Source organism: Pygocentrus nattereri, chromosome 2 (assembly GCF_015220715.1).
Source record: "Pygocentrus nattereri isolate fPygNat1 chromosome 2, fPygNat1.pri, whole genome shotgun sequence".
In the NCBI taxonomy this organism is placed as follows: Eukaryota; Metazoa; Chordata; class Actinopteri; order Characiformes; family Serrasalmidae; genus Pygocentrus; species Pygocentrus nattereri.
The window spans coordinates 25,847,375-25,867,427 of NC_051212.1; the positions used below are offsets into that span (position 1 = coordinate 25,847,375).

General features: G+C 40.0%; 1 protein-coding gene across 1 annotated transcript; it reads right to left on the reverse strand.

Moving 5' to 3' along the window:
* Positions 1-317: 317 nt before the first annotated feature.
* On the reverse strand, positions 318-18,870 carry dvl2 (dishevelled segment polarity protein 2). The gene is made up of 15 exons (XM_017723051.1): positions 18,332-18,870; positions 12,026-12,095; positions 9,745-9,893; positions 5,618-5,727; positions 5,366-5,495; positions 5,138-5,228; positions 4,984-5,053; positions 4,677-4,816; positions 4,191-4,267; positions 3,814-3,881; positions 3,586-3,708; positions 3,230-3,361; positions 2,871-3,047; positions 2,463-2,681; positions 318-2,185 (listed from the first exon to the last, which is right to left on the reverse strand). Exons 1-15 carry the CDS (start codon positions 18,490-18,492, stop codon positions 1,647-1,649), a joined length of 2,256 nt encoding a protein of 751 aa, XP_017578540.1. The 5' UTR covers positions 18,493-18,870; the 3' UTR covers positions 318-1,646.
* Positions 18,871-20,053: the final 1,183 nt, after the last annotated feature.

The following is a 20,053-nucleotide window of genomic DNA, read 5'->3' on the forward strand; positions in this document are numbered from 1 at the left end:
GTCCCTAGCAGTAACATTAGCTACCTTTCTTCCTTTAGCATTCATGTGGACAACTGGAACCAAAAATCCCCCCAAAAGCTGTAGTTTGTCAAAAGCTCCTTCCACCTTCAAGACACATAAGAAGGGGCTATTAGTTTTTACACTGGAAAATATCACTGTAGACACCATGACGCTGCTGTAGCATGCGAGTAAACATGTTTAGAACAGAAGTCACAACTCGCATATGGAATTACCAAGTTATTGTACAGACTTCAGACAATCAAACACTTCAGCAAACAAACAATTTAATTTAGTAAAAATGAATCTCAGACCACAGGTATTTTCTTCTATTACAAATTTATTTTGAGAAAGAAACACAAAAGTGACAACATAATGACACCCAAAAGTGGCACTGTATTGAGACGCAACATCTTCATTTAGCACCTGTATGGTTTGATTATATCTATATATTCATTCATACAAAAATGGTTATGTTTGTCAGTCTTACAAAAAATATGACTAGAAAGGTGAAATATCTGGATTATAAAAACAGTTCGTTCTACTCAGCGCAAGTACCATTTTTGGTGTTAACTCTCCCTCTCAGAGTACCACTGATCGTACCACAATTCTAGTCTACCAACATATTCAGACTTCCTTTGTGGACTTTGTGATGATTACCGTGGACCTATGTGAAACTTCAGTCCACATACCTACAGAAAATAACAGTAAAAATGTTTGTAGTCCTATTCACCAAACCCTGTTTTCACATTAAAATATCACCACAAATTACTGCATTTTACACATTGACATTATGTATTATGAAGAACAGACCTTCAGAACTAATTGCCATGTTATGTTAGGCAGCATGAACTCATATGTTCAGCTTCTCAGTTTTGGAGGAACATGGTTGCAAGGATTTGAGAAAATGCCACTTAACGCCATTTAATAGCTGCCTTATTAAAAACACCTTTAAAACGTGGCGAGGTTTGTTTCTGTACTTGTTGATTAACATTTTCAACTCATTTTCAGCATGACTACTCCCTTGCAACCATACGAGTTCTGCTTGCTGTTTCAGTTTCTCTGTGAAAGCCCAACAGTGTCTCAACGGAAAAAGAAAAACGTGACTTTAATAATGTGCATCATTTAAAAACACATGCATACCTCTCTGCAGGCTGTGCAGAAACTCTAATGAGCCCAGAGATCAGAAGAACTTGTATTTGGCAGTATGTCAAGACAAATATTTTCAGAGGGTAGAAATGTGCCTCAAAGATTTTCCTATGTTAATCATAGTATAGTGCACCCTGCATAATTTGTGAAATATTTGTAGAAAAAAAAATTCCAGGAAATATTTGGAGAAGGAGACACTTTTTTTTTTTTTTTTAACAGCAAGTTTAGGGCGTCAAAACCAAATGCATGTTAGATTTGTTGATGCTAAATCTGAGCTGTGCAAGACTTCCAGCTTTATACAGAAACCCTGTTCCTACCATCAAGGATAGACAATAACATTAAAGAGCTATCCTGCCAAATGTTATATCTCAGTCACTTACTGAGTGAGGCTCACAGTTATTATATGATTAAAAGTCACATACAAGTGTCATTCGTTCATTCACTCATTGACTCAGGCATTCATCCTACACATGCACACTTATCCCCAGCATGACCTTCCCCTACATGACATCCACAAAGAACTCACTGGGGTTGCCCATAGCCAGATGGAAAGACTGCCTAGATGCTGTGAGCTCAGGTGGGACAGACCCCAAGTCGCGAGTAGGAGGGGCCCCAGGAGGTCCTCCAGGGTTGTTTGGGGGAGGCATGCCGGGGTGTAGTGGTGCAGTGGCTGTCTGGGGGTGCGGGGCTCCCAGTGCTGGGTGTGCATGTGGGTGTTGTGGCACCATCATCACCATCATTGGATTGTAGGGAATGGGAATGCCAGGTGGGTATGGGGCCAGGTGAGGGGGCGGGGCCCGGTGATGTGAGCGCTGACTGGCGTGGCTGTGTTCGCTGGGTGTTGCCGAGCCATGGTCCCGCCTCAGGCTGCTGCGCACAGAGTATTCTGATTCACTGCCACTGCCCGAACGTGAGTCAGCCCCACCCCCGTTTGGAGATTTGTCATCACGGGTACTGCCGCCCACCGTGCTGCCAGCTCCGCTCTTACTGCCCCTTCTCCTCTCACCCTCACTACGATTAGACCCGCTGCTTCGACTCCCTGAGAGACATGAACAAAAAGAGTAAATGACACTAAACAATCCATAACTACAGAGGCACATTAGGCTAATACATGGTTCACCAATACCTCTTACATGGACTTCGTTTGCCAGCGAAATGAAAGGGTATCAGTGTTTTAAAAAAATAATCCATTGTGTGTTAAATACAGAATATCACCAAGATCTGCTCTGAAGGCTTTACGCTATAAGCCCTTGATTAACTAATCCAGATGTATTAAAGAAAGTAAATACACAATCAGACTGAAAAGAGGCTAATACCCTCGCTGTGCTGGCTACCAGTGCTGCCAGGAGCATAACTGTAGCTGGAGAGCTCATGGTATGGAGGAGGCTGGCTAGAGTATGGGTGCGGGTACTGGTATGGGAAAGAATGGAGTAGAGGCCAAGGTGTTGCCCCTGGTAACGGCAGAGGAGCCAACGTGTCCTGATCTGAAGCACCACTGGAACCATCATTATCGTTCAGGGACAGGTTGGCCATATCTGAAAGATAATCAGAAAATGAGAGAGAGAAAACAAAGGAGAGATACTAATCTGTTTAAAAAAAAATTGCCCCAGTAATTATCTTCCTCTCCTTACTCTGCAAAGTCAGCTACATGATTACAGATATGTTTCATACAACAACTTTGTACTGGACAATAAAAAGTAAATAGATCAGATTGCATCACTTACAATTCTCACAGTCGCTAAAATCTCCAAAGATGTAGTAGCACTGCTCAGAGAAGGTGATTTTATTGACAGTGTGCCTGATGAACCCAGCTTTTAGCAGGTTACTGGCGTATTTTCGGGCCTCTCGGCGATCCTGAAAGCCTTCAATGTGGTGGTAGAGCCATTCAACCACATCTGAGCCTGTATAAAAACATGTGCACACAGTATTTCACTCTTTTCAGCTTCTGTCTCCAAACAGAACCAATTTTCAATATACTGGTAATAGATGGACCGACACCATTACGGAACCTAATCTGAAATGATCTTACATTCATCAATTCTGAAAAACAAGTCAGTGAATGAGTCTCATTAAAATGTCTTACCCAGGAAGGCATTTGGGATGGTGATCTTAAGCCACATTCTGTCTCTGACCTCTAGGCCTGACTCAGGAGAAGCCATAGCTTTTGCAACTGATGCCATATCAGAATGCAGAGACAGATTAAACTCATCAAAACCTAAAGGAAAAACAGACGGAGTGAGATTTTATGTGTATACACATCCCAAGTTACTTAGCTGACAGATAAAATGTAAGAAGATATGGTATGTGGTCATATCAGGAAAAAGCATTTTGTTTTTACCCCAGCAACACCAAGTCACTGATGTTCTCTGAGAGAGAAATATCAGCATTTCATAAGAATAAAAAAATGAGTATGAAGTATAAACTACAGCACATGCGTACGTTCGGTCTCAGTGACTGAAGAGCTAGACGTGATTGTACTTCCTGGATAAGGCGGAAAAGCCCCTGTCAGAGCCGCTGAATGACTGACCCAAGCTGCAGGGTCTATTGGGCGAATAGGCTCATCTGGCAGAAAAAAGGAAACATCATATCAAAGATGAATATTACAAAGAACACGTAACAAATCGTTTCAGTGTACCATTCATGTTTTTGGAATGTTACTTGACTCACTGCGTGGAAGTGTGAAGTAGCCTTGAGGTGAAGGGTCCCAGCATTTAGCCACCGTCAAAGTGATGGGTCTGAAATATTGTTAAAGGCAAAATTAATCAGAAATCACCTTATTTTTCTTCCCCATGACATGTTTGAGTGAAACATGGAAAACACAGATGGGGGATGTATTATTGCTTAATATTATTTTTCACTGCCTGCTGGTGCATTTCAATAAACTAAAAGGTAATGAATTGTGCTTAATGTGACAAGGCACATAAATTAACAGATAAGGTTTAAAAAAAAAACCTTCATTCTGATTTCAGAATGACTTTAAGGACACACTTTATAATCATGACATACACATTCCTTTTCTCTCACTCACGCCTTAGACAACTCACCCTGGTTTATGCACAATCTCCCGCAACACCCTGACTGCATCGTCATTGCTCATGTTCTCAAAATTAATATCGTTCACCTGTGAAGAAACAGCAATATGTATATACTTACTATGTGAAGTGTACTAAATAAATCATAATTATTATTTATAATACATAAGTTTACTAAACTAATTACTCTTTTAAACTGAAAACAAATATACACAAAGGAACGCTCATCAGCTGTAAGTCAAAGGGCTGTACATTCTGCACCTAACAGATAAGTGTATATTTATATACTTGGAGAATAGACTCTATTCATCTAAAACTTATCAGTTCTTTGTGTGAATAACTGAAATTTAAACTGTACTCTGTAACAATCCCATGGTGGAGTAAAACAATGGACACACAAAGGGTTAGTTAATGATGGGTCATTTTGGGTAATTCACACTTCTGGTCACACGCACACCTGTTCTGCTAAAACTCGCCGCCCCTCTTTCCCAAACAGACCTGAAGCAGCATGTCCCCTGGCTCGATGCGCCCATCAGCAGCCACTGCTCCTCCCTTCATGATGGAGCCAATATAGATGCCTCCATCTCCTCGCTCATTACTCTGCCCTACAATACTGATGCCCAGGAAATTATACTTTTCTGTTGGGCAAACACAATCATACACCAGTCAGTCACCCATGTTCAAGAAGTTTGTAAAACAAGAGTCTCAGAAAATGTTTAAAAATAAAACATTGGGAAATAATAGACAAGATCTTACTGAGAGAAAATTTCATAAATCCTATTAGACAAACAATTAGCATACTAACCCATGTTCAGAGTGACTGTGATTATATTCAGAGACATAGTTGAGTCTGTCACACTGCTGAAAGATGATGCCTGCAATAAAAAAAAAAAGTGAGAAAAAAGCAGTAGAACATTTTTTTAAAAAAAGCACTCCGCCTGAAGTTAAGTGTGTATTACCCTCTCGAGCCTTGGGGGGCGCTGTTTCCTGCGTCTGCGGTGGCGCTTCAACAGTCTAGAGGCGGTGCTCTGTTCTGTGGAACTGCTGAATCTGAAACAAACATTTACATCGGTATCAGAAACTCTCTGAATCAGACAAAAGACACAAGTAAACAATTGTTTTCATTTTAAAAGTATAAAACAAGTTCGTGTTTGTGTTCATGTGTGACCGGTTAATCCTCCACTGACCTGCTCATTGTGTCATCATCGTCTGAGTCGCAGAAGCTGGTGGTGTCCAGTTCACTACTCATCACCGTGGTGGCACTTTCATAACCAGCCAAGTGCCTCTCCAAGCGGGATGGACCATTCATACGAGACCCTACAGAAAAACAGAGAGTGTGAATGGAAGGAGAGGAGTACTTGGTCAATTTACTGCTCAAGTCATTAGTTTACTGTATTTTGCATAATTTGAAAAGAATTCATAGTGGAGTCAAATCTTACCATGTGGCTCCATGCTCTCTCTGTGGCGAGGCCTCTCTCTTCTGAAGGACACAACAGACTCTGTCTCCGTCTGCTCGTCCAGCGTCTCCACACTGCCTGCAGTGTTGGGACTATTAACACCGGGAAAACAGAAACATGAAGCATTTCACATTCAGTTCTTTTCTGTAACTGTACAATGACAAAGGCTTGTTTTAAAATTGGAGATTGTGGAAAAAACATCTCAGCAACCTTGATGTTGATGGTGCTTCAGAGCGTTTACTGTGTTTATCTAGGCATCTAAATACCATAGTTACTAACTACTGTTGTGTCCTTGAGCAAGAAGACCCCAACTACATATAAACATCTACAGGAGGGTGACAAAACAACAATGTGTCTTTTGCCGTTTTTCCACAAGGCAGTGCAGAGGGTGTGCTACAGTTATTAATCTGTGATCATGTATGATTTTATTATTTGAATTACCAAGTTACCCATATTGCACCCACAACAGAACATGGTTACCTTTAGTGTTGGGGTACTAAGCATACCCAACCTGGATGTATAAGCAGAGCTAAAAACAGTGCAGATCAATGATTGGCCAAATGCAATCATTCCAGTATTGACACATGGTGTCACTCAAGTCAGACAACCACTATTTCTATCCAGAACTATTGTTCATGACTCAACACATAAAACACATATAGTAAAAAGTAAATCAAAGCTTAGTTAGTGTTAGGTTAGCTATTGCTGCCACTGTTTGTTTACTGCTAATACAAACATCCATGTGACCATCACACAACCTCCACAGAACCCCAAATGTAAAATGTACACGGGTACTCCACCAGGGTAGAGATAGTTCTGGGTTCAAATTCATAACTGTACCTTGCCATAGGAACTGCCTAGTTGGAAAAAAAGCTAACAGAAAGGAGTTGAGTTACCACAAGTTACTAGAACAGCTTAAATGTGGCTTGTTATAGATTCAACAAGTCTCTAGAGCTGTACTGGAGGAATGGAACACCATTCTTCCCAAAAAAAATTCCCTTAATTGGTGTTTTGATGATGGTGAAGGAGAACGCCATTTAACACATCAGTTCAAAATCTCCCATAGGTGTTCAATTGGGTTGACATCTGGTGATAGGGCTATAGCATATGATTTATATTATTTTCACAAAACCATTCTTGGACCCCACGAGCCCTGCGAATGGGGACACTAATACTGAAAGCCACCAAACGTCCTCACTGTAGAGGTCAAGCATTCAGACCTGTACCGTTCTCTTGGTGTACAGCAAGCAAACGTTTGCCCACTTGTGGAGAATCAGGTAAAAGATGCTTTATGACACCATATCACATCAGTTTTCTATATCACTGTAGACCAGTGTCTATGGCTTTTGTACCACTGAACTCTCATATGTGCATTTGCCTTTGTAATAAGAGTTTCATGCACTGCAGTCCTACCATAATATCCTTCTGTTTGTATTTGTGGACAGACTTGTCTAGCTGACAGTCTGATTACATCTTGCATTGACATTGAGATCTGGTGACAGCAAAGGCTGAGAGACAGATCATCTGCTTTTTTTCCCCCTTTCACATCACACTAATGCACATGCATCACAGTCACTGAACGTGAGTTTTCACCCACATTTCCAAGCCTATTTACAGTGCCTTCCACAAATATTGACAACCCTGCTAATCAGGAGCAAAGCAAAAGATAAAAGTAAAATATTCTTAATTGCCTTTATTTAAAGAATGATTAAAAGAATTTTTTTTTTTCTGAAAGCCATGTGTGGCACCATTGTTCTTTAGAGTGAAATCGAGCTGCAGTACATGCTCATTAAAATGTCATGTTTTAAAGCTCACCTGAGCAATAAGGAACACTTAAATGGTCAGCCATGGCTTCCCATTTCACTAGGGAATATATATGAGATGAAACACAGGCCAAATTCCCAGTTATCCATCACTATGAGAAAGACAAAAGAATACACCAATGTGCAAGAAAAGGTTGTTGAGTTGCACAGAGTGGCTACAAAAAAGTAAAGCAGTTGAAAAGCCCATTTCCACCTAACCACATGCACAGTGAGAAGGATGGTTAGATGACCAAAGAATCTCTAAGGGTCACAAATGGGGAATGCAAACATTTGTTAAGTCTTGGGGTCAGAACGTCTCACAAACCGCAATCAAACACCACCTATATAAGGAAGTTTTTTCAGGGGGTTGCCAAGAGAAAGCCACTGATGTCAAGAACCAACAAAGTCAACCAGCTACAGTTTGCCAAACACAACTAGAACTTTCAGTGGGACTGTGTTCAGTGGTCAGATGAGACCAAAATAGAGGGTTTAGCCAACAAAGACCAAAACTTGACCACCTCAGTCAGAAAGCTTAAACTGGCCCATAGTTTGGATCTTCTGGCGGGACAATTACGCAAAGCACACCTCAAAATTAACACAAAAATAGTTCACTGACCACAAAATTAAAGGTTTGCCATGGCCAACCCAGTCTCCTGACCTAAAACCCCATAGAAAACCTGTGGTATGAGCTGAAAAGGAGAGTCCACAGATGTGTAGAGGTTCTGTGTGGAGGAATTGCCTTGTGTTCTCCAGTCTCATAAGCATTACAGGAGAAGAGCTTTAATCTTTGCTAAGGTGGGCTGCACAAAATATTAAATGAAGGGATGCTAACAACTGTAGCACACACAGATTTGCAAAAAATATGTATTTTCTGATAAGATGTAAGTTTTTTTTTTCAGATTTCTAGATTGTCATTCATATTTTGAACGACAGATCAAAAGGATAAGCAATAAAGCATGTTTTGTTCATGTTTACCAATGTGCCAATATTTGTGGATGGCACTGTGCTGATGTCTTTCCCATAGATTTGACTGCAGGTGTCACTTTAGTCATTGTTCCCACTGAAACACTCCACAGTTTAGCAGTCCTTGTAACTAAAGCAATTTAAGCCCTATTCACATGGGATTAGTTTTATATGAGGTGGTAGGATAATGTAAATTTTACTGGTGTTTCTTACTTATTTTAACCCTGTCCAAACACGCCATGTCAGTTCTTTTTCACAGACTGTGCGGTGCCGCTTCAGTAAAGCTTCAGGCACCTTTTACCTTCCATAAAACAAACAGTGGAAACAACCTCAAGATATATTAATCCTGTGCGAATCAAAATGTTGGTAAAAATGCTATCATATTCTATGGAAAGTTCATTAAGTATAGATGCACTTACTTGTGTTCTCTGTGGTTTAAATCAAGTCAATATGTAACATTACTGCCCAATCTCACATGTACAACTCAAAATATGTATAAGTTACAGAAAAAAAGTTTGATTTTTATGTGGTAAAGTTGACGGTTTGCTGAATTCCCAAGCTAATGGCAATGCTAATGATGTTACATTCACTTAAAACAGCAAAATAAATGGTTAGACTAAACAGAATAACTAAATTAAACATTTTAGTTTTCTTACTTTTTGTGAAGGCGACACCTACATCAACTAACCACTCCCATCTCACTTACACTGAGATTCCTAACCCTGTGTGAATCGCTCATAAATATTACAAGCATCCTGTGGTGAACTGGCATCACCGTACCTCCCCATGGAAAACTAACCCCATCTGAACAGGGCTTTAGATATTTTCTTCTTGCCATCTTGATCAAAATCAGCTGGGCCTACTAAGCACTTTTATACATGCCATAAACATGGTAAGATGTTAACTGCTTAAATGTTTCAAGGATCTTTTGACCATAATTCATTAATAATACACACTGATATTTTAAGAACACTGAATAGCTGGTATTACTTATTAGCACTTTATTCGGTCCTAGTGTGTAACTTTTAAGCATTTACAACTGATGTTAAAACGTAACTGTCATCAAATCAAAATCAGACAACTTATCTATGTTTTCTAACCTCACAGAGTACCTGTAAGTATTTGCTTCATCTTTGCAGTCACTTATGCCCCAAGTTGATTTAACACCTTGATAAAGAGGCAAAACCTAGTGGGTGAAGAAACTGTAGAGACTGGAGCCTCATGGAGCACCGGCATTCAAGCACTTCACATTGCCCAAGAACAAGATGTTGTGCAATGTAGGAATTCATGGGTCAAGTAGTATGAAAAGAAAAAGGGTCCAAGAGAGTCTGAGAAGAGGCTTACTGGAATGAGGGGGGTCTAGAGTCCCCGATGCCCCCAGTCCGCTCCACTGGAGGGGGAGGTAGTGGAGGAGGAGGAGGGGAGGGTTGAGTTCGAACCTCCACTGGAGGAGGAGGTGCAGGTTCTGCTGCAGGAACATCTGAGGATACCAGCTATAAAAAAATAGAGATTATTAAAAATATTTCAGAAACTCTGTAAGCTTATTAAAAGATTATTTAACTTATTTCTGTTTTAAGTGATTTAATCAAGTGAAATTCTCATTATACTGGCAGAGAATTTTGCTTGTTTCAAGAAATATGCTAACAAGCTAAACTGTCTGTCAATAGAGTGAGATCATTTCTATTTATTTTAATAAATAAATTAATTTCTATCTATTAAAACAAGAATGGCTAGAAATAAGTTAAATAATATAATAAGAAATCTCAAAATGAGAATATTAGATCTATTGACTAGACTTAAGATAATTTCACTTTCCAAAATACCATTTTTGCTGTGTAAAATCTATCACACGGAAAATAAAGCTGCGTTTCATTACAGCATCTTGTCTCCTTTCTGTCTGGCTGGGTAAACCTTGCCAGTAGATGAACTGATGTGATGATTCAATGATCCCTATAGGAATCAACTATATATCAAGTTTTTCTTCCAGTCACCTTCACCTGATTGGATCGGTGATTAGACAAACTGTCAGCATGGAACCAGAGGCCAAATATGCATAAGGAAATAATGGGAGGGAAAAAATCTGCCAATGTGATATGTTATTAAGACTTCAAGGAAATGAGGAGATATAGCTTAAATTACGTGGGAAAATATCAGCTTCACTTGTATTTCAAGTCTCCACCCTCTAGGAAAAATGAAAAATAGTACAGTGCTCCAAGTGACAAATATCCAGTGTCTCTAAATTACGTAACTAACATTTAAAAGACAAATGAATCAAAGTCTTTGTCAAGAGCTGCCAGTGTGTAAAAACAGTCCCTTTCACTGCTACCTGAAGCTGTTAACTGCATTTAAAACTGCTCAGTCTTTCTAACCACTTTCATTACAATGATTTAAACAATGCGATCAAATGTCCGTATTTACCTACATGATAATTATACCACCCTAGGTCTTCTCAGATTAAAAAGATCAAAGCTGCTCAATAAATCAGTTTGTAAAGCTGGTGGGAGACTGAAGCCCCTTGTAAAAAAAAATGTGAATGGGAGAAAACCACAATCTGTGCACCTGTCTCCCATCTCCTTTTCCAAGCAGTAATGGATGCTGGACTATTGTGCACACTTCCTCCAGGGAGTTTGAGCCACCCTGATGCTGGTATAGCCTTTCCATCTCAGTGGATTTAGTTTTGTCCTAGCCTTTTGACTTAAGAACCTGTTTCTCATTGAGTTTTTTAATTCAAGGCTGGGTTTTTACTCTCTCTGTGAAAGGGAGAGATACACACTTGGGGCTTTTTAAAGCTAGATTGAGACACTAAGCAAATGTGGGACAAATGATGGGGCCTGTCCTAAGGCTACACTGTTCTGCTGGATTATATAAGTTTGCTAAGAACTCATTAGTAAAAGAGTCAAAAGAGGTTTTATTTGTGTATTTGTTTCAAGGACATGATGCACACAATAGGACCCAACTGATACACTGGTTGGTCAATAATATCAGCCAAAATATAAGCCCCAAGGGTTTGTTGGTATCAGCATAAATCTCCCTAGTAAAGCATCAATAATAAATAATAATCTGTTTTATGTTATGTCGAGTCAATTAATTCCCTTCTTACTTTGGAGTTTGTAACTTATATTTAACAACTACCTACTTCTATTTTGGCAATTACTCATTCACAATTCTCTACATAGCTTTTGCTATATTATGAACTTACTAGAGAATGGCTGGGGAATAGAAAAACATTATCATCAAGGATTTGAACAACATTTCAACACAGCTGAGACAGTTTATAGTGCATTCCTGTAACAGGGAATGATTCCAAATGCATGAGTTTCTGCTGGTTATTTGAGTTTAAGAAACCTGACACCTGACAATTATATCAGTGAGTAAAGTACTAAAACTATTGGAGTCACTTTCATTTTTTGCTGTTTAAATAACATCGGTCAATTATCAGTTACTGGACCTCCTTAAACTTGATACTGGTCATAAAATGTTCCAAACAGTCCAACCCTATAAATTCTAGCCTTTAAGCTCTCAAAGGCAAATTTAGTAAATCTTCAGTCGAAAGTACCAACAAGCATTATAAAGCAGAATAAAGCAGGCAGGAGGGAAAAAAAAGAGAGAAAGAACCAGCACAAACCCAGGACACCACTCGTCCATTGAAGCATGGCAGCTTAGCGCCGTCATCTGAAATCTCCTCCTTGACGACTCTGAAAAGAGATATACAGTGATTAATCAGTTTTAACCCAGTCTTAGCCTCCAAACAACTTCACGCACAAACATATAGACCTCACATCGATGTCACATCCATATTAGGAACACCAAATCTAAAGTGGTTTGCTTATGGAAAAAACGAATGGAATTTTCAAAAACTGCCGACTTTGCAAGCTACAATAAACAAAAACGTTCAAAGCTGTTATGTTTTGTCTTGTGTACACTTCTCCCCGAAATATCACTGGATCCTCTGAAATATGAGATGTTAAGGAGTCAAAATATAAATAATGTTGCATGGAAGATACAAGCAAGCTGACACTGTACACTAAAATGAGGTTATATGAAAGTCTACCATTAAAATTCAATACATTAAATACCAACACCAACAGTAGGTTACTACTGAGAAAGCAACTTCACTATCAAATTTCACAAAGCTTCCTGGTTTGCGCTGGATATTTTGTTAGGTCTTATGACATTAGGTTAAACGTGCAGCAGAGTTAGCTTGCATATAGCAATATTTGTATTTTGACTCCTTAAAGCCCTCATAATTCAGAAGAAAAATGTATCAGGTTTGCATTGGTTTGTTTACAGGACAGCAGTGATTTTCAAAAACATCATTCATTTCAACTTTCAGATTTCAGCTTAGACCCAGAGTTCTTAATACAGGCATGACATTGACTAAACAATGACAACACCACTTCAGAGGCCTATAGTAATTATCCTTAAACTGCTCTCAGCTTTAGACTCTCTACACTCACATAATCTGAGCATCTAACAGGTTTGGCCATCTTAAAGTGCAAAAAGTATCAGGATTTCATCAGTTTAATCCTGACTGACTACTCATACATCTGAATGTATGGACTTCAATGCAGCAGGTTTAATCTGTCTAATAGAAAGCAAACTTTGCAAGCAGTTGCCAGTTCTGCTTTGCTTGTTGTGACTGAACCTTTCGCAGCAAGGCAATGTTTCCAGATAAAAAAAAATGTTGTGAGGTTCATGCCATTGCCTCTTTAAAGTTTCTTTGAAGCATTTAGGAATAAATGGCATGAGTCCTTTAAGAAAGATATCCTTGCATGTTTGCCAGTGCATACTCATGTGTTTTCCACCAACTTTCTTTTTCTTGTAGGCCTATTTTGAAAATCCCCCCTTAAAACACTGGCCACCAACCTTGCTCCTAATGAGCTACCTTCCCCACTAACTTTAGCACCAACCCTAATCAATCCATCTAATGACTGCTATCAAAAGTCTTCAATTAGCTGAAAGAGGCGTGTTAGGTCTGGTTCAGAGGTGAAACCTGCAGGAAGGAAGATCTCAGGAGGAGGGGTGAGGTGACCACTGCACTACAACAAAGGTCAAGGAAGGAAATACACCAGACTCTGCACCAGTCTTGCTTGTGAGACCATCCACGAACAAATTGCAGTCCACCATCCCCACTCCACCCAACAGAGGATGCACCACCAACTTTACCTGATACAAACTACTCACCCACTTTAGGTCTATTTAAATTTGCATGAACGTTTTAAAGGATATCTTGCATCAGTTTGCCCTTCTAGGACTGATAACCCAGACAGTAAAGTCCTGCAGTGAGGTATTAATCTCATGTAGTACTCAATAGGCATCAACACCCTTGATATTTGAGAAGTATCGTCACAGCTATCTTGGCAGAAAACAACACCATTACACTTTAAACGTTTTTAGTGAGCAATCCGATTTGAACGCCTGGACATGCACATGTCCCTTCATTTATTTTTAATACAAGAACATAACTGATGTACACTGGATCCAATTTGATTTCTTTCTTACTGATTCTGCAGTCAAACTCAGAAATCACAGCAGACCTCTTGATGGTTAGAACTTACCATGAGTTCAGCCACTAAGCAACAAATCTGAACTCTGATATAAACAATAGGGATGTAACAATGCACATACGTCCAGGTTTGATATGATTTTCGACTCAAGATTTCATTTCACTTTCAATCACCACCCACCCAACACACACAAACACACACACAAACACACACACACAAACACCAAAACCTCTAAAATGTTTAAGTGACATTAGACAAAGTCTGGTCACTTGAGTGTAGCTGTGTGTGATAAAACCATCTGAATACACCAAAGAATGTATACGATACAGAGTTTAGATTAAAAGTTTAGTTTTTTGAGTACCTCATCAGAATCACCATCAATGTCAGAATAAGTTACTTTTACACATGAGGGACAATTAACAAAAGTGTGATGGTGACATTAAGCACCTTTAAAGCAGAGGATTTTTACATTAAACTGGCTCTAACACTCTAAAATGAACAGTTTTGCTCTGTAAAAAAGCTAATCTCTAATCTCGTCCTAAACTGGATGACACTGAGCCTAACAACACATTCCTGTCTGCACTTCAACCTAATAGACTGCTTAATGATCCTACACCAACAAACATGACGCAACTGAAGACTATTTCACACAGCGCTTTAAAATTCCTCAGGCCTGCCCCCCCACCACACTTAACCGGTACTTTCCGAAATAATCACACTCACAAACCCGTTAATGACCCTCATCTGGACCTGAGAAACGACCCCTGAATCCTTGCACAGACAGACAGACAGAAGCACTTGAGGGAAAGAAAAAAAAAAAAAAAAAAAAAAAACACACACACAAATGGACACATACACATGACATCTACTCTTAATACATTATTCAGACAGAAACACCAACAAGCGGCACTGAAATAAATGACTATTTTGTCATCAGACAAAAAAATACACCAAATAATACACCACCAGATTTCGGTCCTAATCTTAGTCACAACACAAGGTCCTGATCAGCACACATATTCAGAGACCTCAACAGACTCCAGCGTACTGTATGAATCTAGATTAAGATGCAAGAGATAAAAAGGCAGAAAAATAAGGACAGAAGAGCCACAGAAATGTGGTATGAAAGATACTATCCAGCAAGCAGAGTGAAGAGAATGGGCAAAGGAAAACAGACAGAGAATAAGATCATTTGGACTATGCCTGGTGCTGGGCGACAACCTATATTGTTATGTTGGTATCAGTGATACTGATTTTTAGTTTCAGCATTACTGATGGACACAAAAATGCAGATGACTGCAATAAGTGTACACTGCTGGGTGGTTCAGAAAATAAAAAGCAAATGAGTAGTAAGTTTCCTACATTCTTAAAATGGGAATGGTTTGTTATAGAACCATGAACAGTTAAAGAACCTTTTGAATGCACACAAGGTTCTCTGCAAAGAACCTCTTTTGCCAAGAGTGTATCTGTAAATGAGACTTCAATCTTAACCGAAACACAAAAGAAAACACAGTTCAATCCGATCAAACTAGGTCAGGTTTGTAAGATGTTCTTTTAACCTAGAGTAGCAGAATTTAAGAAGCATCAGGTCATTTACTTTATCAGTGCAAATTTAAATGTTAAGTCACAATCAAGAAATTTTAGCTGATGATAAAAGTGGTTGACGAGCCATCTTGCTTCCTAGCTGTTGATACTTGATAACTGATGACAGATACAGCACTAGCTAAAATAAACAAACATTACTCGCCGCTGACCTCTAAAGGCGTTATAGCAGCACTCAGAGGCCGTTTTTGCAAGACTAATGATGTTCCTCAATAAACTTGATCTATTTTCCTTTATTTACGTGCTTTTGCCTCAACCCAACAGAAGAAACTCCATCAAATTAACTGTGACGTAAATATATGACTGTGGAAGCTACCAATTGTAGAAAGTAACTGCGGTCAGCTCAAATAAGTGCATTCAGATGATTATGTAATAATTGTGACAGGCCTAATACCATCAAATAACATGTTACATTCAGAAAGTGCCAATGTGCTGATTTTTAACAATAACAGCAAAGAGCATTAGGAACAAGACGAGATACGAAGAGCGACCATCAGAAACCAACCCCCATGTCTTCGGCACATACTCTCTCTCGCGCTCACTCCAGCACACTCATGGTCTCTTTCTCTTCATGTTGATTCTGCCCAGACACCCAGCAAATGGCCTCTCTCCAACCCAACTACACCCCCCACACCACACACACTCTCACATACACACCCCACTCCAACCCTTCCCTACCACACACAGACAGGCTGACAGCTGGCTCCATGCACAGCAAATCAAAACAGCAGCATCAGAGAGAACCTACTTCCCGCTCCCCTCCACCACCATATCACCTTACAACCCGCCTATGCATTTCTGCACTTCAACAATAACACACACATGCACGCAACCAGGTCAATTGCATTCAACAGTACACACTTCAACTGGACACCAACAGTTCTCTGATTCCTGAGATACAAACACAAAACCAGCTTTAAATTGTTTATTTTGTACATTTATCCAGGAGCGAGCAATACAACATTTTATCATGAGCGCGACGGTGATCAACTAAGTCAGTACTTCCAGCTGCACTTCTAGAAAAATGAACAAAAGCATTTATCATAAAGACTTGGAGCAACTATAGAGAGCCTCTAAACTACAACCAGTATTTAGTAACTGCAGAAACTGCGCAGGAAAACTTGTGATTCTGATGTCGCTCATTACAGCACCTACATAGCCTTTTTGAATGCAGCATGGCTTTGCTGGTGCATTTTGTCTGTTCCAATTTATTTGCAAAACTGGAAAATGAATTATCATGGTACATATTGTGCATCATGAAAATCTCGTCAAGTATCATGATTTTGTATTTTTGCCATATAAAACTTTGATTCCAGGTGGAAAATACAGCCCATCCCTACATTTATTTATATTTCACATTTATTTAACAATATTTGAAAGCCTTCTGTCAGTTCTGTCAGACAGAAGAATAAAGGCAATTTATTAGTCTACTCAATGATGGACTAAGACGTTAGCAGGTAGTGTCAAGGCTACTTAAAGAGGAATTCTTTTTAATTCTGTGTAAATCCAATGTTGAAATGTGAAAACCGTCATTCAGCGTGGATGTGAAACAGTGCATTGTGGTTTTCTATGTAATGCTATAAGGGTTGAGTAGTGGTTAATCAGAAAAAATGTGCTGGAGGAATACTTGGCCTTACAACACTCTGTATGTACCTCTCCGCCATGAATTGGCTTTTAAATTCATTTTATAGCAAAAACTATTGTAAAATAATCTCTCAGGCATATCCATAACCATCCTGGGTAATAACTGTTTTAGAGGGATTCATTGCTTTAGCTGTCTGGTTCCTATCACCAATGCTGTGAACACATTTCACATCAAACTCAATGCCACTGTTTGCATGTTATTAATTAATTAATTAATTAATTAATGCAGACATTTTGAAAAAGTGGTGGACTTCCCCTTTAAATTTCATCATTACTGTGATCTGATATTACTAGTTCTAGTTTTATTGGGATTTTCTTCATAGTTAACAGAGCCAATAAGTACACCAGCTTGCCCATGACATGGAATCTCTTCTGAGGGGAAAAAGGGAAGCCAAGGTAGTGAATAATCTAATTATCTCCTTTTAACAAATATATCTCATGAGATCGTGGGAAATGAGACCTTGACAGGTTTCCTCCGGCAAGAGATCCACTATGTGTTCAGGATAAAGGACAGAGCCCAGCAAAAAAGAAAAAAAAGAAAAAGAATATCGTGGCAAGGATGTGGCATGTTTCCAGGAAAGGAGTATTCACAAGATGACAGACATGAGAGGAATTGAGGTTAGGAGACAGAGGTTTTTCAGAAGAACTCAACACAATAAAATAAATCACTGCTAAAACTGCTCATGTGTGAATCTCGAGTTGGTTTGGATTTAACTAAAGCCTGTATGCTGTACTTTGGTGGGCCTGACACTTAAATAAGATAAATAAGAGAACTAACGTCGGTTTTAAACCTTTCTACCCAACTTTACATCAACAGACCAGCTGTCCTGCTCAGGTTTGTCCCTCACAGACAGACAGACTCCCAGCAGTGAGTAAAGCCGATACTCCGCTGCTACCTTGAACAATGTAGGACAAACCTGGGCAGCCCCGCAGCTGTTAACCCGTTAAACTGTCAACTTTTCCTCTAGAACAAACTCCCAAAACCTCCACCGGTCACCGCAACAGCTCGTGTGGAGCAAAAGTCACCAACGACAGTCGGAAAAGCAGCTTTTCCCCCGTGTTTTCCGGCTATTTTCTAGCTACTTTTCTTTCTCTCGGCCTCATCAATTGCATGGCAACCCGCTCCTGCAGAGCCCTCTCTCTCTCTCTCTCTCTCTCTCTCTCCCCCTCTCACTCACCCGAAGTCCTGGTCCATAGACTTGAAGAAGAATTTGTAGTTCGGCTTGTTCAAGACTTGCTTGAAATCCAACAAAGTGATTTTTTCGGCCGGTATGGGAATCTTCACCAAATACGGCGTCTCCTCTTCGTCAATGTGATAAATTATTTTAGTTTCCGCCATTTTTCCGAACTCTTTTTCTTCCCCTTGCTCCACAAAACTATGGGAGAGGTAGCCAACAGGCTAACGTTAGCTTAGCTATCCAGAGGAGGAGGAGGAGGAGGAGGAGGAGGAGGAGGGGGTCTAGTCGAGCCGAGCAGAGTCGAGTCTACCAAGCAAAGCAAGTCTTCTTTGGTCAATCGAGCGAAAAAAGGCAACGTCCTAAAACGCCACCTCGTTTGTTTCTTGAATCCCGCACATTTCGTTTTCTCATTGGTTTCCTTTTAGAGACTTCGTTAAAAACGAAGAAACCCGAGTACATTTACCCCGCTGCGCTATCCTGCAGGCACTTTTTCTCCAACAACAACACAGCGGGATTTCAAAACTTTTCTCCAGCGAGGGCCAACGCGGCGGCGCGTGACGTCACCAGCCCCCGCCCCTCCCTTCCCCTCCTCACTGCCCGGCCTGGGAGGGTCCACACGAGGAGAGAGAGAGAGAGAGAGAGAGAGAGAGAGAGAGAGAGGGGGGGGGGGGTTAAAAGGCACTGAAGGAGGATTCCACAGGAGAGGATGCTTCATTCACCCTCTTCTTTTTCTTTGCAGCTCTGTGCATCCTGCCAACTTGTGATGCGTCAGGCTCACTGAATTCCCTCCAGGATTGTCCTCTTTTAAACTGGCCTTTTTAAGATTAGAGGGTGAGCTTAGTACACCTACAAAGTTGGTTCTTTAATGGTTCTTTGGTAAAGGGAATGGTTCTATTCAGAACTGTAAGTTCTAAATGGTTCTTCAGATTAAGTAATACTTTTTTTAAAGTGATTGTTTAAGTGATCCCACAGCTGGGGAAATTCCACCTCTGCATTTAACCCATCCGTGAAGTGAAACACCACATACACACTAGTGAACACACACACACTAGGGGGCAGTGAGCACACTTGCCTGGAGCAGTGGGCAGCCCTGTCCACAGCGCCCGGGGAGGAGTTGGGGGTTAGGTGTCTTGCTCAAGGACACCTCAGTCATGGACTGTCTGCCATCAGATTGAACCGGCAACCTTCCGGTCACAGAGCCAGCTCCCTAACCTCCAGCCCACGACTGCCCCTAATGATGGGAAATGTGTTGTACATGGTTCTGTATGGAACCTTTTTAAAAGTGGTTCTATATATCACCAAAAAGAGTTACAATATGAAGCTTGTAACAATAGCAGAACCCTTTTTGCTGCTCACAATTATTGGCAACCTTGGCAAAGATAAGTAAAAAGGGTTATGAGAAATTCATAAGAACTTATATAAGGGTTAAAAGAATTTTTGGTGAATTTGCTTAATTTCACACTGAAGAAAATGAGGAAAATCCCAATTTCAATTGCAGTAAATTTGTTCTGATATATAAAAATTAAATTTATACCTTCCAAATAATCTATTGGCATGAAAGTAGTGTCTGATGGTAGTTTTGGAGACTTGGTGACCCCAAGATGCTACTTTGTTCTGTAACTTTCCAGCAGTGTTAATTGGAGAATTATTTTGCCTCTTTAACCATCCTCCTCACTGTGCATGGGGGCAAAATAAATTTGGAACCTTGTCAAGGAAGGCATC

Excerpts from the sequence above, each read along its gene's own strand:
- dvl2 (XM_017723051.1), bottom strand. The coding sequence starts at position 18,492 with ATGGCGGAAACTAAAATAATTTATCACATTGACGAAGAGGAGACGCCG. Across the intron at positions 5,229-5,365 it reads GATGATGACACAATGAGCAG|ATTCAGCAGTTCCACAGAAC; the intron begins GTCAGTGGAGGA and ends TGTTTGTTTCAG. Across the intron at positions 5,054-5,137 it reads GCCCCCCAAGGCTCGAGAGG|GCATCATCTTTCAGCAGTGT; the intron begins GTAATACACACT and ends TTTTTATTGCAG.